The sequence below is a fragment of the Hylobates moloch genome, unplaced genomic scaffold (assembly GCF_009828535.3).
Source record: "Hylobates moloch isolate HMO894 unplaced genomic scaffold, HMol_V3 SCAFFOLD_5, whole genome shotgun sequence".
Classification (NCBI taxonomy): Eukaryota; Metazoa; Chordata; class Mammalia; order Primates; family Hylobatidae; genus Hylobates; species Hylobates moloch.
The window spans coordinates 93,673,985-93,699,483 of record NW_026652280.1 but is presented as its reverse complement, the minus strand read 5'-3'; the positions used below and the strand labels follow the sequence as shown (position 1 = coordinate 93,699,483).

The window sequence follows — 25,499 nt, the reverse complement described above, 5'->3', positions numbered from 1 at the left end:
GGCTGAATGGTACTCCATTATGTATATGTACCACATTTTCTTTATCCATTCATCTGGGTTTTTTGTTTTTGTTTTGTTTTCTTTTTTTTTAAGTAAGTTTATTACAGAAGTAAAGAAACAAAAGAATGGCTACTCCATAGACAGAGCAGCCCATTCATCTGTTTATGGACACTGAGGTTGCCTCCAAATCTTTTTTTTTTTTTTTTTGAGACGGAGTCTGGCTCTGTTGCCAGGCTGGAGTGTGGTGGCGTGATCTCAGCTCACCGCAACCTCTGACTCCCTGGTTCAAGCTATTCTGCCTCAGCCTCCCAAGTAGCTGAGACTACAGGTGTGCACCACCATACCCAGCTAATTTTTGTATTTTTAGTAGAGACGGGGTTTCATCATGTTGGCCAGGATGGTCTCGATTTCCTGACCTTGTGATCTGCCTGCCTCGACCTCCCAAAGTGCTGGGATTACAGGCGTGATCACCGCACCTGGCCTCTTTTTTGTTTGTTTGTTTTTTGTTTTGAGATAGAGTCTCACTCTGTCACCCAGGTTGGGGTGTGGGTGGTGCGATCTCAGCTCATTACAACCTCTGCCTCCCAGATTCAAGTGATTCTCCTGCCTCACCCTCCTGAGTAGCTGGGATTACAGGCACCCACCACCACACCCAGCTAATTTTTGTATTTTTAGTAGAGACAGGGTTTCACCATGTTGGCCAGGCTGGTCTCGAACTCCTGACCTCAGGTGATCTGCCCGTGTATGCTATTTTCATGTCTTCTTTTGAGAAATGTCTATTTAGATCTTTTGCCTATTTTTTAATCAGATTATTAGTTTTCTTTTCCTATAGAGTTTGTATTAGGCCATTCTTGCATTGCTATAAATAACTAAGAGAGGTGTGGGACTCATGCCTGTAATTCCAGTCCTTTGGGAGGCCATGGCAGGAGGACTGCTTGAGCCCAGGAGTTTGAAACTAGACTGGGCAACACAGTGAGACTTTGTTTCCAAAAAACAAATACAAAGGAAATTTTTAAAAAAGAGAGCAATATCTGAGACTGGGTAATTTTCAAAGAAAAGAAGTTTAATTGGCTCCTAGTTCTGCAGGCTGCACAGGAAGCATAGCAGCATCTGCTGTTGGGGAGGCCTCAGGAAGCTTATAATCATGGTGGAAGGTGAAGGAAGAGCAGGCATGTCACATGGTGAAAGCAGGAGCAAGAGCAGGGGTGGGAGGCACACTTTGAAGCAACCAGATCTCATGAGAACTCACTATCATGAGGACAGCATCAAGGGGATGGTGCTTAACCATTTATGAGAAATCTACCCACATGATCCGATCACCTCCCACCAGGCCCCACCTCCAATACTGGGGAATACAATTCTACATGAGATTTCAGTGGGGTCACATATCCAAACTATATTAGAGTTGTTAGAGCTCTTTATATATTATGGCTATTAATTCCTTGTCAGATGGGTAGCTTGCAAATATTTTTTCCCATTCTATGGGTTGTCTCATCATGTCGTTATTTCCTTTGCTGTGAGGAAGCTTTTTAACTTGATATGATCCCATTTGTTTATTTTTGCTTTGGCTGCCTGTACTCGTGGGGTATTACTCAAGAAATCTTTGCCCACTCCAGTATTCTGGAGAGTTTCACCCAGTGTGTTCTTGTAGTAGTTTCATAGTCTTAGATTTAAGTCTTTTTTTTTTATTTTTTATTTTTTATTTTTTTTTTTTTGAGACGGAGTCTTGCTCTGTCACCCAGGCTGGAGTGCAGTGGCGCGATTTCGGCTCACTGCAAGTTCCGCCTCCTGGGTTCACGCCATTCTCCTGCCTCAGCCTCTCCGAGTAGCTGGGAACTACAGGCGCCCGCCACCACGCCCGGCTAATTTTTTTTGTATTTTTAGTAGAGACGGGGTTTCACCGTGGTCTCGATGTCCTGACCTCGTGATTCGCCCGCCTCGGCCTCCCAAAGTGCTGGGATTACAAGCGTGAGCCACCGCGCCCAGCCAAGTCTTTTTTTTTTAAATCTTTTTTTTTTTTTTTTTGAGACAGAGTTTCGCTCTTGTTGCCCAGGCTGGAGGGCAATGGCGCAATCTCGGCTCACCGCAACCTCCACCTCCCAGGTTCAAGCGATTACCTGCCTCAGCCTCTCGAGTAGCTGGGATTACAGGCATGCACCACCATGCCTGGTTAATTTTGTATTTTTAGTAGAGACAGGGTTTCTCCATGTTGGTCAGGCTGGTCTCGAACTCCCAACCTCAGATGATCCACCTGCCTTGGCCTCCCAAAGTGCTGGGATTACAGGCGTGAGCCACTGCACCCGGCCTAGGATTGTTTTTTCTATATCTGTGAAGAATGTCATCGGTATTTTGATAGAGATTGCATTGAATCTGTAGATATTTGGGGGGGTAGTACAGACACTTTTTTAACAATATTAATTCTGCTGGGCTGGGCGCGGTGGCTCCCGCCTATAATCCCAGCACTTTGGGAGGCCGAGGCAGGAGGATTACCCGAGGTCAGGAGTTTGAGACCAGCCTGACCAACATAGAGAAACCCCGTCTCTACTAAAAATACAGAATTAGCCGGGCGTGGTGGCACATTGGGGGGCTGAGGCAGGAGAATCGCTTCAACCTGGGAGGCAGAGGTTGTGGTGAGCTGAGATCATGCCCCCAGCCTGGGCAACAAGAGCTAAACTCTGTCTCAAAAAAAAAAAAAAAAAATTAATTCTGCCAATAAATGAACATGGAATATCTTTCCATTATTTTCTGGGCTTTTCAATTTCTTTTTATTTATTTATTTTTTTTTGAGACAGAGTTTTGCTCTTTGTTGCCCAGGCTGGAGTGCAGTGGCATGATCTTCACTCACTGTAACCTCTGCCATCTGGGTTCTAAGCAATTCTCCTGTCTTAGCCTCCTGAGTAGCTGGGATTACAGGTGCCTGCCACCATACCAGCTAATTTTTGTATTTTTAGTAGAGATGAGGTTTCACCATGTTGGCCAGGCTGGTCTCAAACTCCTGACCACAGGTGATCCACCTGCCTCAGCCTCCCACAGTGCTGGGATTACAGGCGTGAGCCATTGCGCCTGGCCAATGAATGACCTTTTTAATGAGTTGTTGAATTTGTTTTGCTAGTATTTTGTTGAGGATTTTTGTATCAATATTCATCTGTGATATTGGCCTGCAGTTTCCTTTTTTTGATGTATCTTTGTCTGGTTTTGTTATCAGGGTACTACTGGCCTCAAAAAGTGAGTTTGGAAGTATTCCCTCCTCCTCTATTTTTCCGACTAGTTTAAGTAGCATTGGTATTAGTTCCTCTTTAAATGTTTAATAGAATTCAGCAGTGAAGCCATCAGGGCCTGAGCTTTTTTTGCTGGAAGACGTTTTATTATGGCTTCAATCTCATTACTTGTTATTGGTCTGTTCAGGTTTTGGATTTCTTCATGGTTCAATCTTTGTAGGTTGTATGTGTCTATAAATTTATCCATTTCTTCTAGATATTCCAATTTATTGGCATACAGTTGCTCATCATAGCCACTAATGATCCTTTGAATTTCTGCAATATCAATTGTAATGTCTTCTTTTTCATCTCTGATTTTATTTATTTGGATCCTCTCTCTTTTTTTCTTAGTTTGGTTAAAGGTTTGTCTATTTTGTTTAACTTTTCAAAAAAATCAACTTTCTGTTTCATTCATCTTTTGTATTGTTTTCTTCATTCCAATGTCATTTATTTCTCCTCTGATCTTTATTATTTCTTTTCTTCAGCTAATTTTGGTTTGGCTTGCTCTTGTTTTTGTCATTTGTTAAGATGCATCACTAGGTTATTTATTTGAAGTTTTTCTTCTTTGTTAATGTAGGCACTTATAGCAATAAATTTCTCTTTTGGTACTGCTTTCACTGTATCCCATAGGTTTTCGTATGTTGCATTTCCATTATCATTTGTTTCAAGAAAATTTTCAATTTCCTTCTTAATTTCTTCATTGACTCACTGGTCACTCAAGAGCATATTTTTTAATTTCCATGAGTTTGTATAGTTTCCAAAATTCCTCTTGTTATTGATTTCTAGTTTTATTCCATTGCGGTCAGAGAAGGTGCTTGATAGTATTTCAAATTTTTTGAATGTTTTAAGACTGGTTTTGTGACCTAACATATGGTCTATCCTTGATAATGATTCACGTGCTCAGGAGAAAAATGCATATTCTGCAGCTGTTGGATGAAATGTTCTGAAAATATCTACTAGGTCCATTTGGTCTATTGTGCAATTTAAGTCTGATGTTTGTTGATTTTCTGTCTGGAAGATCTGTCCAATGCTGAAAATGGGTTGTTGAAGTCTCCAGCCATTATTGTATTGAGGTCTATCTCTTTCTTTAGCTTGAATAATATTTGCTTTATACATCTGGGTGCTCCAGTGTTGAGTGCATATATATTTATAATTGTCATATCCTCTTGCTGAATTGACCACTTTATCATTATATAATTACCTTCTTTGTCTCTTCTTAAAGTTTTGTCTTGAAATATATTTTGTCTGATATAAGTATAGCTACTCCCACTCTTTTTTGGTTTCCACTGGCCTGGAATATCTTTTTCTGTTCCTTTATTTTCAGTCTATGCTTGTCTTTATAGGTGAAGTGTGTTTGGGTCTTGTTTTGTTGTTGTTGTTGTTGTTGTTTGTTTGTTTTTGAGATGGAGTTTTGCTATTTCTGCCCAGGCTGGAGTGCAATGGTGTGATCTCGGCTCACTGCAACCCCTGCCTCCTGGGCTCAAGCAATCCTTCTGCCTCAGCCTCCTGAGTAGCTGGAACTACAGGCATGCACCACCATGCCCAACTAACTTTTTTTGTAGAGATGGAGTTTCTCTATGTTGCCCAGGCTGGTCTCCAACTCCTTGACTCAAGTGATCCACCTGCCTCAGCATCCGAAAGTGCTGGGATTACAGCATGAGTCACCGTGCCCAGCCAGTAATAAAACTCTACACACCTTGATTTCATCCCCCTGCTTTTTAACTTTTTGTTGTTTCTATTTATATCTTATTATACTGTCTATGTCTTTTTTTCTTGTTACAGAACAATAAACACCTTTATTACATAAGCAAATACAGAAAGGATGAGGATTTATTTGCCTTTCTGGGCCTTGATTTTCCAAAGATAAAACTCTAACTCCCAGGCCTCTAGCACATAGTCATCTGCTGGGCCACACTGTTCTGGCCTTGATGTGATGCACGCCAGACACTTGCCCTGCTGGAACTGCTCCTCCAGAAGACTGCTGATTTGGGCATTCTTTTTCCTTTCATCATGTTTCTTCTAAATTTTTTTAGACTGTTTTTTGTTTAAAATCTCTTCCTTCTCAGGAGTCAGCTTGGCCCCCTTCTTGCAGCCCAGGGACAATGCATAGTGGGACTTGCACCACTGTCAGTAGAGTGTGCTGTCACTGAGCATGATGCAGTTCTTCAATAGCATCTTGGTATGGACCAGTTTGTTATTGGACACATTGTAGACAACATTGATGATCCTTGTTTCGCACCTACATCACCCTGAGCCCCAGAAGAAATTCCCCACGTCCAGCCTCAAGGTACGGTATTTCTTGTTATGTCCCTGCACACGGACTGTGTGGATGCAGTGGGGGCCAATCTTGGTGCTGGCAGCAGGGAACTCCAGCTCATACTTCCACTTCTTGTGGGAGGGCTTACTCTTGCCCCTGTCTTGCAGCACTTGTGCCAGTTGTCACGAGAGAAGCCCATTGCTCGGCACCTGTACTATGTCTTGAAAAATTGTTATTGTTTTGATTGGTTCATCTTTCAGTCTTTCTACTTAAGAGTAGTTTACACACCACAGTTACAGTGTTATAATGTTCTGTGAGTTTTTTCTCTGTACTTAATATTACCAGTGAGTTTTATACTTTCAGATGATTTCTTACTGCTCATTAACATCCTTTTCTTTCTGATTGAAGTACTTTCTTTAGCATTTCTTGTAGGACAGGTCTGATGTTGATGAAATCCTTTAGCTTTTGTTTGTCTAGGAAAGTTTTTATTTCTCTTTCATGTTTAAAGCATATTTTTTCCAGATGCAGTAGTCTAAGGTTCCTTCAGCACTTTAAATATCTCATTCCACTTTCTCTTGGCTTGTAAGATTTCCACTGAAGTCTGCTGCCAGACACACTGGAGTTCCATTGTATGTTATTTGTTTCTTCTGTTGCTTTTAGGATCCTTTCTTTATCTTTGAGCTTTGGGAGTTTTATTATTAAATGCCTTGAGGGGCCAGGCGTGGTGGCTCACATCTGTAATCCCAGCACTTTAGGAGGCTGAGGGAGGCGGAGACTTGAGGTTAGGAGTTTGAGACCAACCTGGCCAACATGGCAAAACCCCATCTCTACTAAAAATACAAAAAAATTAGCTGGGTGTGGTGGCATGTGCCTGTAATCCCAGCTACTCAGGAGGCTGGGGCAGAAGAATCACTTGAACCCAGGAGGCTGAGGTTGCAGTGAACTGAGATTGCACCACTGTACTCTAGCCTGGGCGACAGAGCAAGACTCCATTCCATCTCAAAAAAAAAAAAAAAAAAAGGCTTGAGGTCATCTTCTTTGGGTTAAATGTTAAATCTGCTTGGTGTTCTATAACCTTCTTGTACTTGAATGTCAATTATCTTTTTCTAGGTTTAGGAAGTTCTCTGATATTATCTCTTTGAATAAACCTTCTATCCTGTCTCTTTCTCTACCTCCTCTTTAAGGCCAATTACTCTTAGATTTGCCCTTTGGAGGCTATTTTCTAGATCTTGTAGGCATGTTTCATTCTTTTTTATTCTTTTTTGTCTCCTCTATGTATTTTCAAATAGCCTGTCTTCAGGTTCACTAATTCTTTCTGCTTGATCAATTCTGTCATTAAAACTGCTATTAAAAGAATGCTGATCCATTCTTCAGTATTTCAATTGCATTTTTCAACTCCAGAATTTCTGCTTGATTTTTAATTATTTCAATCTCCTTGTTAAGTTTATCTGATATAGTTTGAAATTCTTTCTCTGTGTTATCTCGAATTTCTTTGAGTCTCCACAAAACTGCCATGTTGAATTCTCTGTCTGAAAGGTCACATATCTTTGTTTCTCCAGGATTAGTTCCCGGTTCCTTATTTAGTTTGGTGAGGTCATGTTTTTCTGAATGGTGTTGATGCTTGTAGAAGTTCTTCAGTGTCTGGGCACTGAAGAGTTAGGTACTTATTGCAGTCTTCGCAGTCTGGGCTTATTTGTATCTGTCCTTCTTGGGAAGGCTTTCCAGATATTTGAAGGAACTTGGGTGTTGTGATCTAAGCCATATCTGCATTAGGAGGCACCCCAAGTCCAGTAACATCATGGTTCTGGCAGACTCATAGAAGTATTACCTTGTGGTCATGGATAAGATCCAGAATTATTCTCTGGATTACCAGCCAGAAACTCTTGGGTTTTTTTTCCCCTTACTCTCTCCCAAACATTCAAAGCCTCTCTCTGTGTGCTGAGCTGCCTGGAGCTGGAGGTGGGATGACACAAGCACTGCTATGGCCACCACCACTCAACTTTGCTAGGTCACATCTGAAGCCAGCATAACACTGGGTCTTGCCCAAGACCCACTGTATCCACTACCTGGCTACCACCTATGTCCACTCAAAGCCATAGGTCTCTACAATCAGCAGGTGGTGAAGCAAGACAGGCTTCTGTACCTCCCTTTCAGGTGGTGAGTTCCCCAAGCCCCAGGTGGGTCCAGAGATCCCAACTGGGAGCTAGGGACTGGAGTCAAAAACCTTAGAAATCTACCTGGTGTCTTATAATAAGACACCAGTATAATACTGCTGCTGGGCTAGCACTCGAACCATGAGACTCAGTCCTTCCTACTTTTCCCTCCCCTTTCACAGGCAGAGGATCCTCACCCCATGGCCACCAACGCCACAGGCCCATATGGATCACTGCCAGGCTACTCCCAATGCTCACTTAAGGCCCAAGGGCTCTTCAGTCAGTTTGTGGTGAATGCTGCCCGGCCTGGGACTCACCCTTCAGGGCAGTGGGCTCCCCTCTGGCCCAGGGCAGGTCCAGAAATGCCATCCAAGAGCCAAGGCCTAGAATCAGGGACCCCAAGAGCCCGCTTGGTGCTCTACCCCACTGTGCCCTACCTGGTACCTAAGATGCAAGACAAATTTCCCTTTACTTTTTCCTCTGCTTTTTTCAAGCAGATGGCATCTCTCACCATAGCCAACAGAGCTGTGAATGTGCTTGGCCTTACCTGGATAATTTCAGACAAGCCAGCATATCTCAGAGTCTCACTTAAGGCCCACAGTGTACTACCTGAGTATTGCTGATGGTTATTCAAGGCCCAGGGGCTCTTTAGTCAGTAAGTGATGGGTCCTGCCATGACTGCGTCCTTCCCTTCAAGGCAGCAGGTTCCCTTCTGACCAACGATGTGTCAATAAATGTAATCCAGAAGCTAGGGCCCAGAATGGGGGCCTCATGACTGCCTGGTGCCCTATCCTACTGTGACTGAGCTGGTATCCCAGATGCAAGACAAAATTCTCTTTGCTCTTCCCTCTCCTCTCTTCACACGGAAGGAAGGGTCTCTTTTGGAGCTGCAAACTGTGCAGCCTGGGGTTAGGGGTTAGGAAAGGAGTGGCACGAGTACTCCCTTAACAGCACCTGCTGGTGTCTCAGTAGGTCATGTGCCCCTGCAGTCCACTGGATCTGAGCTCAGCTCAGCACTAGGACTCACCTAGGAGTTGCAGTCCTTGTGGCCTAGACTGCCTTTCAAGTTTATTTAGGGCCCCAGGGTACTTTAGCACTCCATGATAAGGCTTGCCAGAACTCAAGTTCTGACCACTGCGATGTGCGAGTCCCCTCTGGCTGGGGCTGGCCTATATGCTCCCGCTGTGGGCAGGCATCACCTAGTTCAGCTCAGTTTTGCTTTCCACTGTGACAAGGCAGCACTGAGTTCAATGCAAAGTCTCACAATCACTGCACTCTCCATCCCCAAGTGCACAGATTCTCCCTGCCATGCAGCCACTGCTGGGATGGGGGGTGATTGGTGTCAGCAATTCAAGACTCTTTCCTGCCCTCTTCAGTGACTTTCAGTAATATGAAGTTAAAACAAGGTATTGTGAGTTCTCATCTGACTTTTGGTTCTTATGAAGGTGTTTTTTTGTGTGTAGACAATTGTTACATTTTGTGTTCCTGTTGAGGGGTATGTTCAGTGGAGCCTTCTATTACACCATCTTGCTCCGTTCCCCCATCCCACCACCATGATCACTTTCTGAGCCAGCCCAATTTATTGTTAGCTAGCTCTTTTTTTTTTTTTTTTTTTGAGACAGTCTGGCTCAGTTGCCCAACTGAAGTGCAGTGGTGTGATCTCTAATCGCTGCAGCCTCCGCCTCCCAGGTTCCAGTGATTCTCCTGCCTCAGCCTCCCAAGTAGCTGAGATTACAGGCATATGCCACCATGCCCAGCTAATTTTTGTATTTTTAGTGGAGACGGGGTTTCACCATATTGGATAGTCTGGTCTCGAACTTCTGACCTCTGGTGATCCACCCACCTTGGCCTCCCAAAGTGCTGGGATTACAGGCGTGAGTCACTATGCCTGGCCAGCTAGTTCATATTCTTAGAAACAAATTTCTTATATTGAGCTGTATCTTTGTAACTTCTAGTCTCTGAAGCTATACAGAAAAAAGTCATATTCTTTGTCCATGTTTACTTATCTAGTTCCTTTAATTATTCCTGTCAATGAATTACTGTTTATTATGAGTTTATTATGTTTTAGGCATAGGCTTAAGATCTTTATATGCATTTAATTCTCACAACATTCCTAAAACATATACACTATTTATATCTCCATATTATAGATAGGAACATGAAGATAAATTACATAACTTGTCAAATTCACATGGTTAATAAGCTGCAGAGATGGTATATGAACTCAGGCCTGATTGATGGCAGAGCCTATACTCTAATTAAGTGAATCAGCTTCCTTCAAATTTCCTCATTCTCCTCTTGCTATGGTTTAAATGTGTCCCCCAAAAGTTCATGTGTTGGAAACTTAATGCCTCTGTCCTCATGAATGAATTAATGGGTTAATGAGGGCTATGCCCTCATGATTGGATCAATGTCACTATCAAAGAAGTGGGCTCATTATCATTGGAATGGCTTTGTTATAAAAGCAAGCTCTCTCTGACTGTCTTGCCCTCTCACCATGTGATGCTTTCCACCATGTTATCACTCAGCAAGAAGGCCTTTACAAGATGTCAGCACTATGCTCTTGAATTTCCCAGTCTCTAGAACTGTGAGCTAAATAAACCTCTATTCTTTTTTTCATTATTTTTTATTTTATTTTATTTTTTATTTTTGAGACAGAGTTTTGCTCTTGTTGCCCAGGCTGGAGTGCAATGGCATGATCTCGGCTCATCGCAACCTCTGCCTCCTGGGTTCAAATGATTCTCCTGCCTCAGCCTCCCGAGTAGCTGGGATTACAGGCATGCACCACCACACCTGGCTAATTTTGTATTTTTAGTAGAGACAGGGTTTCTCCATGTTGGTCAGGCTGGTCTTGAACTCCCAACCTCAGGTGATCCTCCTGCCTTGGCCTCTCAAAGTGCTGGGATTACAGGTGTGAGCCACCACACCCAATTTTTTTTTTTTTTTTGAGACAGAGTCTAGCTCTATCGCCCAGCTGGAGTGCAGCGGCTCGATCTCGGCTCACTGTAACCTCTGCCTCCCGGGTTCAAGTGATTCTCCTGCCTCAGCCACCTGAGTCACTAGGATTACAGGCGCCTGCCACCATGCCTGGCTAATTTTTGTATTTTTAGTAGAGACAGGGTTTCACTGTGTTGGCCAGGCTGGTCTCGAACTCCTGACCTCGTGATCCACCTGCCTTGGCCTCCCGAAGTGCTGGGATTACAAGCATGAGCCACCATGCCTGGCCTAAACCTCTATTCTTTATATATTCTCCAGCCTGTAGTACTCAGTTATAGCAATAAAAAATAGACTAGGATACCTCTGTAGCTATTCTAGTTTATCAATGTCCCTCTTTTTATTTTTATTTTATATGGAACACCTCACAAATTTGTATGTCATCTTTGCGCAGACGCCTTACTAATCTTCTCTGTATTGTTCCAATTTTTGTGCAAGTGCTGCCAAAGTGAGCACCCAAAGTCCCTCTTAAAATGTGACCCCAGAATTCTATATGTTTGACCAGTGCAGAGTCAAAATTTTATCTCCCATTTCCTAGACATGCTACATTTATTAAAGTATCCTAAAACTGAGTTAGCCTTTTTGAGCAGCCTCATTTCCCTGTTCAATCTTACTAAGCCTGTACTAAACTAAAACTCCTAAGACTTTCTCACATGAAGTAGAAAATGTGCCTGGATATCCTCCTCCTTTCTTTGTTAATCTTCAAGACCTTGGCCAGGCTTCCCTTCATCCAACATTTCTCCCTAAAGAGTCTAGCTCTCAGTGATTGCTACTTCCAAGGAATTTACCTTATACTTTGGTATGCCAGTTGGCACTAGTCATAGTTAGCCTTGCACTGTAATTATCCCAACATAAATATGCCTGACTTCCTGTTCTTTATATATAAATACCACCCTTTAACATAGCAACAATTTCTGGAGCATGTTTTCTCCTACTGGCTATAAATAAAAAGAGCTGGGAAGAACATACAAGTGAGCCTTTTCACTCCCTAACTGTTTTTGATTTGCATATTAGCAATTATAAACAGGCTGGGCACAGTGGCTCCCAGTACTTTGGGAGGCCAAGGCAGGTAGATCACAAACATGGTGAGACCTCGTCTCTACAAAAAATATAAAAATTAGCTGGGTGTGGTGGCGCACACCTGTAGTCCCAGCTGCTCAGGAGGCTGAGGTGGCAGGATTGTTTGAGCCAGGAAGGCAGAGGTTGCAGTGAACAGAGATCGCACCACTGCCCTCCAGCCTGGGCAAAAGAGTGAGACCTTGTCTCAGAAAAAAAAGGAGGGGGCGGCAAAAACATGAATAATCATAGCTAAACTAAAAAGTTTTGTAATAAAATCAAATAAATAAATAAAAACTTGATAATTTCAAATGACTGGGTGAGAAACCACACACAGTAAAGGAGAGAAACTGGCTTGAATCAAGAGGTGAGGTAGTAGCTAAGGAAGAAGGCAGGCTCATTCTTGAGACTTTGGAAAGCTACAAAATGTTACTGGCTCAGCCAAGCGTTCCCAGGGACTGGTCCTAGTAGGGGGTCCACTTCTGCCCATGACTCTTTACATCCTACCTCACCCCAGGAACTCCTTCTACCCACACTTCACTCCACCTTTGAAAAAGGGAAGTCTGCACTCCTATCATCTAACGCGTGCAGATAGCAAGGGGATGGAGTATCCCAAAGTCCATGGCCATCCAGAAAGATATGCTTCCAATTTTTTTAAAAACCTTTAATTTTATCAGGTATTTTTTTAAAAATGGTTTCTGAAAGTTTTTTGTTTTTTTTTGAGACAGAGTCTTGCTCTGTCGCCAGGCTGGAGTGCGGTGGCACGATCTCGGCTCACTGCAACCTCCGCCTCCCGGGGTCAAGTGATTCTCCTGCCTTAGCCTCCCGAGTAGCTAGAACTACAGGCATGCACTACCACACCCAGCTAATTTTTGTATTTTTAGTAGAGACCGTGTTTCACCATGTTGGCCAGGATGGTCTCCATCTCCTGACCTCATGATCCGCCCGCCTCGGCCTCCCAAAGTGCTGGGATTACAGGCGTGAGCACCACGCCCGGCTGAAAGTTTTTGCATTAGACCTTTGGACAGCTAAAAATGAGTTTGAAATCCAAAGAGAATAAACCAAATATACTTAAAGTTTTTGAAAGCAGCAAAAAGAAACACACACAAGATAAAGTTAGTTTTCAAAGAATGAGCTTATTAATAAGGAGAAGGAAAAAAATGAAGTGGAATTCAGTAAGAGGTAAAGTTTAGCAAAGTGAGCACTGACTGAAGTAACATTTTTTTTCTTTTAAATGAACCTAACATTGTGAACATATCCAGGAAAAATAAAACAAAACCAATAATTCAAAATGCATTTTTCCCAAAGAAATGCATAGCAATTCTAATCTCAGTATTAATACAGCACTATGCTTCAGGTAATTTTGAGGCAGTATTTTTAAATTAAGCACCAAAATAAAAGTTGTACTACTTACAGATCTGCATAAAGCACAATAAGGCAAGGTTCTTCCTTAAAAATTCATTCATCCCTTCATTCATTCATCAACAATAACATGCCAAACCCTGTGATTTGTGTTGAGATCCCTCTCCTTAAGCATGTCAAAGTGGAGAAGAAAGACAACAAAGAAAATAAAAGTACACTGTATTATAACATACTTTGTGCTTATGACATCCTGCTCTTCTGCTTTTCCTCCTGCCTTACCAGTCATACTTACACTACCTGCTGGTTGACTTTTCTCCACACATCCAACCTTTTGCCCTAGGCCTTGGCCCTTCTCAGTTCACTTGCTCACTTGTGCTCTCTCCTGTGTTCTCTCTTGCCTAACTCTCGCTCCTGCTCTCTGTGTGATTCCAACAATTCCCTATAGCTTTAAAAATCATCTACATGCTGCTGACTCCCAAATTTTTACATCTCCAGCCTAGACTTCTTCTTTTATATATCCAACTGCTATTAATGTATTTCCCTTTAAATGTTACACAGGCACTTAAGTTCCAAAAGAGAATTATTGCTTTTTACCCCCCACCTCCTGGACTTCCTCAATTCTCTGTAAATGGTACTACTAAGCACCTAGCTACCAAAGCTAACCCAACAGCCAATCCTACTGATTCTGCCTCTGACACACATCTCTTGTAAACCTACTTTCTTCCTCCACTGTCTCCAGCCTTATCCAAACCACCATAAGTTCTCATCTATGCTACTGTAGTGGCATCCTCCCTGGTCTCTTTGTGTCCCCCTATTCCTGCCCTCTTCCTCTCTACCTCAGTCTATTCTTAATAGCCAGAGTGATATCTTTTAAATGTAAATCAGGTTTCATGTCACTTCCTTGTTTGAAACATTTCAGTAGTTTCCACTGGACTTAAAAATAAAATCTGAATTCTTTGTCATGGCCGACAAGGCCCTACACTATCTGCTCCCACCTCCCTCTCCATCTTCACCTGATACTACCCTTCCCCAGGTTCATGATACTCTAGAGATGTTGGTCTTTGTCAGTTCCTAGAATGTACTGAAAGCATTCATATTTCAGGGATGTCATGCTTGCTATCCCCTTTGCTAGAGAGCTTTTCTCATGTTTACTTAGATGACAGTCTTCTTCTCATTCTCTGGATCTCTACTTACGTATTACCTCCACAGGCCTTTCCTGTGGTGCTCCTGGGATATCTTCTCTCTATCCCACTGTCTTATTTCTTTTCTTTTCCTTTTTTTTTTTTTTGAGATGGAGTCTTGCTCCATCACCCAGGCTGGAGTGCAGTGGCACGATCTTGGCTCACTGCAACCTCCACCTCCCAGGTTCAAGTGGTTCTCCTGCCTCAGCCTCCTGAGTAGCTGGGACTAGAGGTGCCCGCCACCATGCCTGGCTAATTTTTTGTATTTTTTTTAGTAGAGACGGGGTTTCACTGTGTTAGCCAGGATGGTCTTGATCTCCTGACCTTGTGATCTGCCCGCCTCAGCCTCCCAAAGTGCTGGGATTACAGGAGTGAGCCACGGTGCCCGGCCCCACTGTCTTATTTCTTCGTAGCATCTATCATCACCTAAAAGGTTAACATGCCTTTTTTGTTTTTTACATGTTTACTACCTGTTTCCTCTCACTAGCATACAAACAACTTAAAGACACAATCCTTTCTGTTGTGTTTTCTTTTTTCTTTTTTTTGAGATGGAGTCTCAATCTGTTGCCAGGCTGCAGTGCAATGGCTCGATCTCAGTTCACTGCAACCTCCACCTCCTCGGTTCAAGCTATTCTCATGTCTCAGCCTCCCGAGTAGCTGGGATTACAGATGCCCGCCAACATGCCTGGCTAATTTTTGTATTTTTAGTAGAGACAGGTTTCGCCATGTTGGTCAGGTTGGCCTCGTACTCCTGACCTCAGGTGATTCACCTGCCTCAGCCTCCCAAAGTGCTGGGATTACAGGTGTAAGCCACTGTCTGTTGTGTTTTCTATGGTCTCCTCAGTAACAAGTATCTGTGTAACAGCAGATACTTACTATCTGCTAAATAAACTGTTGTGAGAGAAATGAGTACATGAAAGGGATTAGGAGAAGGCTTTCTAGAGGAGGTGATCCATAAACTAAACCTGGAAGAACTAGGATAAGTATTCGGGCAGACAGTGCAGTGAGGGAAATTGCAGAGCACATCTCTAAGCTGTGAAAAATACAGTATATTTGTGAAACTGCAAGTAGTTCAACATGATAATGCAAGATAATGAAAAGTTATGGAGTAAAAACAATCTAGGCCTGACGCAGTGGCTCACGCCTGTAATTCCAGCACTTTGGGAGGCCAAGGCAGATGGATCACTTAAGCCCAGGAATTTGAGACCAGTCTGGGAAACATGGCAAAACTGTGTCTCTTCAAAAATACAAAAAATTAGCCAGGTGTGGTGGTGTATGCCTGTAGTCCCAACCACTTGAGAGGCTGAGATGGGAGGATCATGAGAGTCCAGGAGGTCGAGGCTCCAGTGAGCTGAGATCGTGCCACTATACTCCAGCCTGGGTGACAGAGCAAGACCCTGTCTCAAAAAGAAAAAAAAAAAAAAGGAACAATGTATAATTCCTAGAGAACTCCCTTCTCTACTCTAAATCTACTGAAACACTGAATAGAATCTTAGGAATGAAGGAGGAATGCATCTCTCCCCCGCCTTTTTTTTTTTTTTTTTTTTTTGAGATGGAGCCTCGTTCTGTCACCCAGGCTGGAGTGCAGTGGTGCAATCTCAGCTCACTGCAACCTCCCCATCCCAGGTTCAAGAGATTCTCCTGCCTCCGCCTCCTGAGTAGCTGGGATTACAGGCACCTGCCACCACACCCAGCTAATTTTTTGTATTTTTAGTAGAGATGGGTTTCACCACGTTGGCCAGGCTGGTCTCAAACTCCTGACCTCAGGTAACCCATCCACCTCAGCCTCCGAAAGTGGTAGGATTACAGCTGTGAGCCACTGCACCCGACCTCTCTTTTTCTTTTAAGACTGTTTTTGTTTGCTTGTTTGAGATAGGATCTCATTCCATTGCTCATTGCTGGGAGTGCAGTGATGTGATCACAGCTCACATACTACAGCTTTGACCTCCTGGGCTCAACCAATACTCCTGCCTTTGCCTCCCGAGTAGTTAGGACCACAGGCATGCCCCACCACACCTGGCTAATTTTTTTTTTTTTTTTTTTTGTAGCGATGAGGGTCTTACTACCTCGCTCAGACTCATCTCAAATTCCTGGGCTCAAGCAATCCTCCCACTGTGGCCTCCCAAAATGCTGAGATTACAGGCATGTAATCTTTTTTTTTTTTCTGTCTAAGTCTTGAATACTTAAGCATCTCTAATAGTACATGTGCTGATATTAGTTTATATACCCTATAAATGTATAATTTAAATATGAGTAAATTATTGATGAATTAATACAAATGTAAATCTAGAGAAGTTATATGATTAATAGACCTGTTTAATTGTAAGGAAAGTAAAATTAGCAAAAATTAAAATCATTACATTGGCAACGATACTAAGCTGCAAAAAAATGTTTTTAAATAAGGCTGACCAAGAAAGGAAAGAGAATGTAGAAAGGGAAACAGAAATCCACCAGAGAGAAAATCCTCATTTTATAGTTTAAGTGTTGGCTTGGAATTTTGTAAATGAAATCAATGTATTTTTCTTTTTATTTATCCCTAGAAACCAGCAGAATCAGGTGTCTAGGAAATTCTCAGTAACTGTCTAATTGAACTGAACCAACCTCATCACAGCCTTTGGCAGCAGGTACCCAAATTAGTTTTAATTTCCACTAAATTGCGGGGTGGGGGGGGGCGGTGAGTAGGATGTTGAACTCTGTTTCCTTTTGTAGCAAAAAAATTTCAAATATAAGTAGTTTCAAGATATTTTATTAAGTATTTGTTCAAATTGTAGAGGTTCAGTTATTTGATTTTACTTTCAGGGACCAGTATGGTTATAATATATTGAGAGGAGGAATAGTGTGATGCTTAAAGAATGTGAACTTTAGAACCAGACCAACCAGGTCCAAATCCCAGCTGTGCAACCTTAGGCAAATTACTTAACTTCTCTATACCTCAGTTTACTCATCTAAAAAATGGAGCTAACAACAGTACCTACCTTATAGGATTGTTGTAAGAAGTATAGGCGATAAGAACAATGTCAGTGTACAGTGTATAATATTTGCTACCATTACAATTACTTTTCAATTGTTTTTCTAATTAACTTGAAAACAGTATTTTACCCATGAACAACCTCCACAGTTAAAACTTTTTATGAGAATATGAACACTAATCATTTTACTTGAATTCCAAGCCAGAATTATCTACTAATATGCTACTTACACTAACTGATTAATTTTCTGCTGCTGCTCCTTGGATCTTCTGTATTTTAGCAGCTTACTTTGTGTTGGTGTATCAACGCCTATGTTTTCTGGGAGATGGACAATGGGGGGTAACTTCAAGTTCAGAGCTTCCTTTTCTGCTGCAATAGCAGCTTTGTTTGCATCTGACATCTTGATCTCCTAAAGATTAAAATAATCTGTACTCTGAGGAGAAAAAGTCCATAAAGCCATTATTATGTCATCAGGCCTTGATATATTCATAACATATCTAACATATCAATACCAAAAATAAAATTCTAGACACTTTTGGATCTTCCTCCCAAGTATGGTATTAGTCTAAAGAATGACAGTTGAGGTAAGTTGGCAGGGATTCCTGTTAGAACTCTAAAACCCACTTATGAAGCAATGAGCCAGTCAGTTCCCCTTCAGGGCTTGTTTCCTAATGGATGAAACTAAGGAGTTTAATTAGATGCTCTATAAATATCCCTACAGCTGTAGCATTCTGGGTTCAAAATTTTCCCGAGACGCAAACCACCACCACCACCACAATAACAAATTCAGTTGTTGAGGGATGATCCCCTTCCCAGTAAAAGCTGATATTTAACATCTTTAATGGTGTTTTTTTTTTTTTTTTTTTTTTGAGACAGTCTTGCTCTGTCGCCCAGGCTGGAGTGCAATGGCGCGATCTTGGCTCACTGCAACCTCTGCCTCCCAGGTTCAAGTGGTTCTCCTGCTTCAGCCTCCTGAGTAGCTAGGACTACAGGCGCGCAACCACGCCCAGCTACTTTTTTGTATTTTTAGTAGAGATAAGGTGTCACCATGTTGGCCAGGCTGGTCTTGAACTCCTGACCTCAGATGATTTCCTGCCTCGGCCCCCCAAAGTCCTGGGATTACAGGCGTGAGCCACCACCCCAGCCAATCATTAATATTTTTAAACATCAATATGATATCTTAGTCTTGCTGCCTTCCAAGAAAGTGATGCTATGATCAAGCAAAAAATAGGCATACTTGATGCATGGCAAATCTAAAACGTCATGTAAATGCTCAAAAATTTTACTGTGGGCCAGGCGCAGTGGCTCACGCCTGTAATCCCAGCACTTTGGGAAGCCGAGGCGGGACTTTGGGAAGCCGAGGCGGGCGGATCACCTGAGGTCGGGAGTTCGAGCCCAGCCTGGCCAACATGGTGAAACCCCATCTCTACTAAAAATACAAAAATTAGCCGGGCGTGGTGGCAGGCGCCTGTAATCCCAGCTACTCAGGAGGCTGTGAGGCACAAGAATCGCTTGAACCTGGGAGGCAGAGGTTGCAGGGAGCTGAGATATCGCTACCGCACTCCAGCCTGGGCGACAAAGCGAGACTCCGTCTCAAAAAAAAAAAAATTGTACTGTGATAACAACTATATTTGCCATGAATGCCTACAGGATTTAGAGATTCCTGCCTTGAAAGAGTGTTTAAGTTGGCATCCAAATCGCGATACCTGCCCTGGGAGGGAAAGGAAGAGAAAAGGAGAGAACAAGTACCTGATTGTTTCTCACTACTTCCCCGCTGCGCAGACGCCAGAGAGAGAGAGAGACAGTCAGAGCCTCTCCTCAGGTGAAAGGAAGGGGGATAACGAGGGAGAAACCTCCGGAACGCCACCGGCTCTCAAACGAGTAGCTGGAGAAGGGCGGTCGCTGACCGGTTGGAAACAACGTCGTCGCCATGGAAACTGTGGCGGCCCCAGCCGGAGGGGCTGGGTGAAGGTTGCCTGGAGAGGCAGTTGCCAAGCTGCAAAGGATTAGGATTACCTGTCACAACAATAATTCGTTACTCAAGTAAATGGGGTGTGAGGTTTTTTTTTGTTTGTTTTGTTTTTTAACCTAACTGCCTTTCCTTGGAAGGGGACCAGGAAATCAGAATTTTCAAATTGTGGAAAACTGCAAGACTGGAAATTTAGATCTGTTGGAAAATAGATTTATGGAAACACTCTCAGCAAGAGAATCAAGTCTTCAAGTGTCCCCTAGTTACATCCTGTAAATATTGTAACTAATCAGCAATATAATTTATCTTGCTTCTAGATTTTGCTATTTGTTGACACAGCACTTCCAGAAATTCTTTGGCAAAATCAAACAGGTTAAGGTGTGTGAATTTAGTGAGTATGCTGGGAGAAAGATGTGAAATTTTGCTGTTTGAAGCTGTACAATGCATACTACATCTAAATGATAATAGCCTACAAGAACACTATGTGCCAAAATTAAATTAGGGAAGTGAATAAATTCTGCCGGTGTGTTAACAGCATACTCATTCAACAAATATCTGAGCACCTTCTATGTGCCAGTTGCTACGTAATTTTTTTTTGTTGTTTTAAAGAGAGTACAGCCTACACTATTGTGTCTGGTACACAGTAGGTGCTCTAAAATGTCATTTAAGTGAGTGAATGAACAAGTAAGACTTCCTGGTAGTTTGTAAAAGCAAATTATCTTTCTGTAGAAAATAAAATACTTGTATAAATAATGTGACTTTTTTTTTTTTTTTTTTTGAGACAGAGTTTTGCTCTTGTTGCCCAGGCTGGAGTGCTCACCACAACCTCCACCTCCCAGGTTCAAGCGATTGTCCTGCCTCAGCCTCCCAGCCTCCCAAGTAGTTGGGATTACAGGCATGCACCACCAAACCCGGCTAAACTTTTTTTTTTTTAGTAGAGACGGGGTTTCTCCATGTTGGTCAGGCTGGTCTTGAACTCCTGATCTCCGGTGATCCGCCCACCTTGGCCTCCCAAAGTGCTGGGATTACAGGCATGAACCACTGCACCATGCCACCTTTTCTCTTTTAAACTCTAGTCCTATGACAGATTAGACAGTTTTTTTAATGTCAATTTGTTAGGGTTTATTTTTTAGAGACAGGGCTCTCGCTCTGTCACCCAGGCTGGAGTGCAGCTGGAATGCAGCGGCACCATCACAGTGAAAGGAGTCAGCTAGCTTTTGCCTTAGGTAGATAGCAAGGGAAGGGTCCCCAGAGAACCCCTAGCCCATGGGTCAGTGCCTCATCCCCACATAACATAAAAAGCAGCCTGGGAAAAAATGTAAGTTGCAGGCACCAATAAGGGGACTAGCACAGGGTGTTGTGCCTGGAGACATGCCCATGGCTCCACAGATAGAAAAACCTCCGGCTCATTTGGACAAAAACTTGCACAGACCTCCTCCTCACTGACAAAAAGGAACAAAGAAATGCCTTTGTCCTTTGTGTAGTCAGTGGGCTCCCAGGAAAAAAAGTTTCTTTTCCTTTTGTGGGTATGGGCACAGTGGGCTCCAGTAGGTTCCGGTGGCCACTCTACTTTCTCCTTTATTTGGATTGTAAATCCGGCTTCTAGGAATCATCACTTCAGCCCCTGATTGGTCCTGGGCCAAGGTCCAGGGCCAAACTTTCGCTTCAGTTCCTGATAGGTCCCAGGGCAAGCTAAGCAGCATCTATGAATCATCATTTCAGCTCCTGATTAGTACCAGGTCAAGCCCCAGGGTAGGGGGGTGGGGGGACAAAGCACATTCCTTCCTCTTCCCAGTCCATAAACACCCTGGACCCCAGCCTCATAGGGGGCACCCCGTTCAGGTCCCCCTCTCTGCTGGCAGAGAGCTTTCTTACTTTCGCTTATTAAACGTTCGTTCTAAACTAACCTTTGGGTCTGTGCTCCTTAATCATCTTGGAGGTAGGACAAATAACTCCAGGTGTTATCTCAGACAATGAGAAACTGTTACATCTTGGTGCATTGCTGAGACTACAGCAATAGCTCACTGCATCCTCAAACTCCTGGGCTCAAGGGATCCTCCCACCTTAGCCTCCTGAGTAGCTGAGACTACAGGCACACACCACAACATCGGCTGATTTTTAAAAATATTTTGTTGGGACAGTGTCTTACTATGTTGCACAGGCTTGCCTCAAACTAGTGGACTCAAGCAATCCTTCTGCTTCAGCTTCCTAAAAGTGTTGGGATTATAGGCATGAGCCACCGTATCTGGCCTGAATGTCCATTTGGTTAGGCCAAACTAGAAGGACTAAAGAGAAGGCAGCAGTCTTGTGTATGATATACCCATCTTCTCCCAGTCATTAATCAAACGCTAATCTAGGGCTGCTGTGAGGAGATTACAGATCAATTCAAGTCCCTGGTCAATTGACATTGGTCTAAGGAGATTATCCTGGGTGAGCCTACTCAATCAGTAGAAATCCTTTTAAAAAGATTTAGGCCTGGCAAAGTGGATCAACCCTGTAATCCCATGCACCTTAGGAGGCCGAGCCAGGCAGACTGCTTGAGGGAGTTTGAGACCAGCCTGGGCAACATGGTGTAACTCTGTCTCTATTTTAAAAAATTAAAAATTAAAAAAAAAATAATAAAGAGATGGGCATGCCCTGAGTCAAACTCCAAACAGCAGCTGGGTCTACAACTGCTCTCCATTTTCTGGTTCTTCCCTTCCTGACAGTCTGCCCTACAGACCTTGGACTTGCTTAACCAGCCCCCTCCATCGCATAAGTCAATTCTTTGTTAAAAAAAAAAAAAAATGTATAGACATACACACACACATATATAGATATAGATACAGATATAGATGATATATATTATATCTTACTGGTTCTGCTTCCCACTTTGAACCCTGACTGATACAATGTACGTCCCTTTTTTTTTTTTTACTTTAAAAAAATTTTTTATTATAGAGACAAAGTCTCACTGTGTCGGCCGGGTTGGTCTTGAACTCCTGGCCTCAAGCAATCCTCCTACCTTGGCCTCTAGATGTGCTAGGATTACAGGTGTGGGCCACCACGCCTGGCCGATGTACATCCTTTTTAATAGCCAATGTTTCCAAAGGTGTGTTCTTGTACAAGAACAGATTCCTCTTGAGCTTATACAAATAAATATATTGCCATAAAACAAGAATACTTATGAATAGTTTCCTAATTCTGGAGATATCAGGTAGAGAGAAAGATATATATTTCAATTTTACTTACAAAATATACCAAAAAGTTACCAAATTGCTATAAAACTACAGATAATGTGGAGAAAAAAAGTTTTCTTAACTCTGAAAGAAAATAGTAATAAAAAGTTAGCAATGTTCCAAGCAAAAAAGTCATTAAAATCATTTCAGTCCTCATCAGTTCCATCCCATGTAATTAATTTTTGTTCTACTTGATAAATTAGCAATTTTAAGTCCAGTTTTTACTACTGGAGTTTATAAAGTTCTTATTCAGTCCAACTGAATAATCAACAGAGGCCTGTATTCCAGAGTATGTATCAGAGACTTTTTATCCTTTTCATAAACCTCTTTGAAGACACAGTGCTTTAGGATTATATTTGCTTGCAAAGATCATTTAGAAAAAACATTAGAATAAAGCAATTTACTATGAACAACAAGATTTAGAATGGCTACGATGAAAGACCTGGTAAGAGTTTACAACAATGATGCGATTGACAAGGAAATTTGTTTTTTTCTGTAGTCTATAACAAGTTTACATAGTAGCCATAATTATGACTGATAACATATAAAAAGACACATCAGATTTTTAGGAATCTCATATACTTTTTAAACACATATTAATAACATGTTAATATAAATGTAATGCAAAGGTTTCCTGTATAATTTACGTATCAAATAAGCCTAATATGTCTCTCTTAGGCTTCCAGGGGCCATTCTGGGATAACCTAAGGTTAGTTTGAGGCCGAAAAGACTTAATTTAGAATTTGAAATTTGACTTTGGGAAGGCTGTTAAGTATGTCAAAGGATAAAAACACTCAATTAAAATAGAGAAGGCCAGGCTCAGTGGCTCAAACTTGTAATCCCAGCACTTTGGAAGGCCAAGGTGGAAAGATCACTTGAGCCCTGGAGTTTGAGACCAGACTGGGCAACACTGGGGGGCTCTGTCTCTACAGAATATTTCTTAGCCAGGCGTTGGTGGTATGCACTTGTGGGCAGACTGAGGTGGGAGGATCACTTGAGCCTAGGAGGTCGAGGCTGCAGTAAGCCATGACTGCACCACTGCATTCCAGCCTGGGTGACAGAGTGAGACACTGTCTCAAAAAAAATTTTTTTAAATGAAAACAAACGAGGAAAGTTTTAAGACATTTGATCAAAAGAAGATCACAGGTCACTGTAAAATAACAGTTATTCATTTAGCCAAAGTGAGAATTTAAAAGATTTTACAAAGCAGTGCTCATTTCGGCAGCACATAATACTAAAACTGAAATGATAGAGAAAAGATTACCATGGTGCCTGCATAAGGATGACACACAAATTTGTGAAGCATTCCATAGTTTTTTTAAAAAAAAGATTTTATAAAGCAAAATCCTTCACTTTTTCATAGAGAGAAGACTCAGTTTTCCAAATAATGAAAAGATCTAACAAAGAGAGCAGGGCCGGATGCAGTGGCCTGTGCCCATAATCCCAGGTACTCAGGAGGCCGAGGTGGGAGGATCACTTGAGCTCTGGAGTTCAAGGCTGCAGTGAGCTATTATGGCTGCACCTGTGAATAGCCAATGCACTCCAGCCTGGGCAACAGAGTGAGACTATGTCTATAAAAAATGTTTTTAATTAAAAATTTAATTAGGCCAGGTGCAGTGGGCCACAGCTGTCATCCCAGCCCTTTAGGAGATCGAGGCAGGCAAATCACTTGAGGTCAGGAGTTCGAGACCAGCCTGGCCAACATGGTGAAACCCCGTCTCTACCAAAAAATACGAAAATTAGCCGGGCATGTTGGTGCGCACCTATAGTCCCAGCTACTTGGGAGGCTGACGTGGGAGAGTCGCTTGAACCCAGGAGACGGAGGTTGCAGTGAGCCAAGATCATGCCTGCACTCCAGCCTGGGCAACAGGGTAAGACTCAAAAATTTTTTTAAAAAAATTGTTTAAAGACAGCATGAGGCACACAATCTGTTTCTCTCTCTCTCTCTCTCTCTCTCTTCTTTCTTTTGCAATTTACTCAAAAAGTGAACAAAATCTTTTACTATATTTTATTTTATTTTTTGAGACAGGGTCTAGCTCTGTCACCCAGGCTGGAGTGCAATGGCTCAATCTCAGCTCACTGCAACTTCAGGCTCCCAGGCTGAAATCATCCTCCCACCTCAGCCTCCAGAGTAGCTGGGACTACAGGCATGAACCACCATGCCCAGCTAATTGTTGTATTTTTGGTAGAGACAGGGTTTTGCCATGTTGCTCAGGCTGGTCTCAAACTCCTGGGCTTATGCAATCCTTCTGCCTTGGCCTCCCAAAGTGCTGGGATTACAGGTGTGAGCCACCATGCCTGGCTTACTATCTTTTATTAATACCACCAGAAAATCATGTTCAAATGAGAGAACCAAATTTAGTTTTGTATCAGTGTATTACTAAAGCAAATTTCAATAAAACTGTAAGGCCAGGCATGGTGGTTCATGCCTGTAATCCCAACACTCTGGGAGGCCAAGGTGGGAAGATCTTTTGAGGCCAGGAGTGCAAGACCAGCCTAGGCAACACAGCTAGCGAGACCCCATCTCTACAAAAAAAAGATTTTTTAATTAGCCAGGCATGGTGGCACATACCTGTAGTCCTAACCACTTGGGAGACTGAGGCAAGAGGATTGCTTGAGCCCAGAAATTTGAGATTACAAATGAACTATGATGATATCACCATACTCCAGCCTGGGTCACAGATCAAGACCCTGCTTTTAAAAACAAAACAAAACAAAAACAAAACAAACAATAAATAAATATTAATAATAAAACCTTATAAACAAATAGATCCAGTCTCAGTCAACTTTGACCACATAAGAAATCCATAAGCCTTTTATAACCTCTTACAGTTTTTAAATTTTTTCTCCAACTTTTTATATCCATTTATTTTTGTGTACATTTTTCCATACATTTATTTCTGTTTTTATTTTTTGAGACAGAGTCTCACTCTGCCACCCAGGCTGAAGTGCAGTGGTGCAATCTTGGCTCACTGCAACTTCCCCCTTCCGGGTTCAAGCGATTCTCCTGCCTCAGCTTCCCAAGCAGCTGGGACTACAGGCACGCACCACGACACCCAGCTAAAATTTTTTTTTTTTTTTTT

The 25,499-nt window shown here is 42.4% G+C and overlaps 1 protein-coding gene, 2 non-coding genes and 1 pseudogene across 3 annotated transcripts in view; 1 reads left to right on the top strand and 3 right to left on the bottom strand.

Moving 5' to 3' along the window:
• Positions 1–25,499, bottom strand: part of DNAH12 (dynein axonemal heavy chain 12) — a 258,401-nt gene that overhangs the window by 227,750 nt on the left and 5,152 nt on the right. The window contains exons 2-3 of the mRNA XM_058439110.1: positions 18,979–19,225; positions 17,460–17,662 (exon numbers count right to left, since the gene is read on the bottom strand). Of these exons, the coding sequence (XP_058295093.1) occupies positions 17,460–17,629 (170 nt within the window). The 5' untranslated portion in view covers positions 17,630–17,662; positions 18,979–19,225. The remainder of the gene's footprint in view (positions 1–17,459; positions 17,663–18,978; positions 19,226–25,499) is intronic.
• Positions 5,088–5,713, bottom strand: LOC116469189 (small ribosomal subunit protein eS8-like; annotated as a pseudogene).
• Positions 11,011–11,117, bottom strand: LOC116469981 (U6 spliceosomal RNA). The gene has a single exon (XR_004248428.1). It is a non-coding gene; the product is annotated as a U6 spliceosomal RNA (small nuclear RNA).
• Positions 23,626–23,733, top strand: LOC116469984 (U6 spliceosomal RNA). Its single transcript, XR_004248431.1, has one exon. It is a non-coding gene; the product is annotated as a U6 spliceosomal RNA (small nuclear RNA).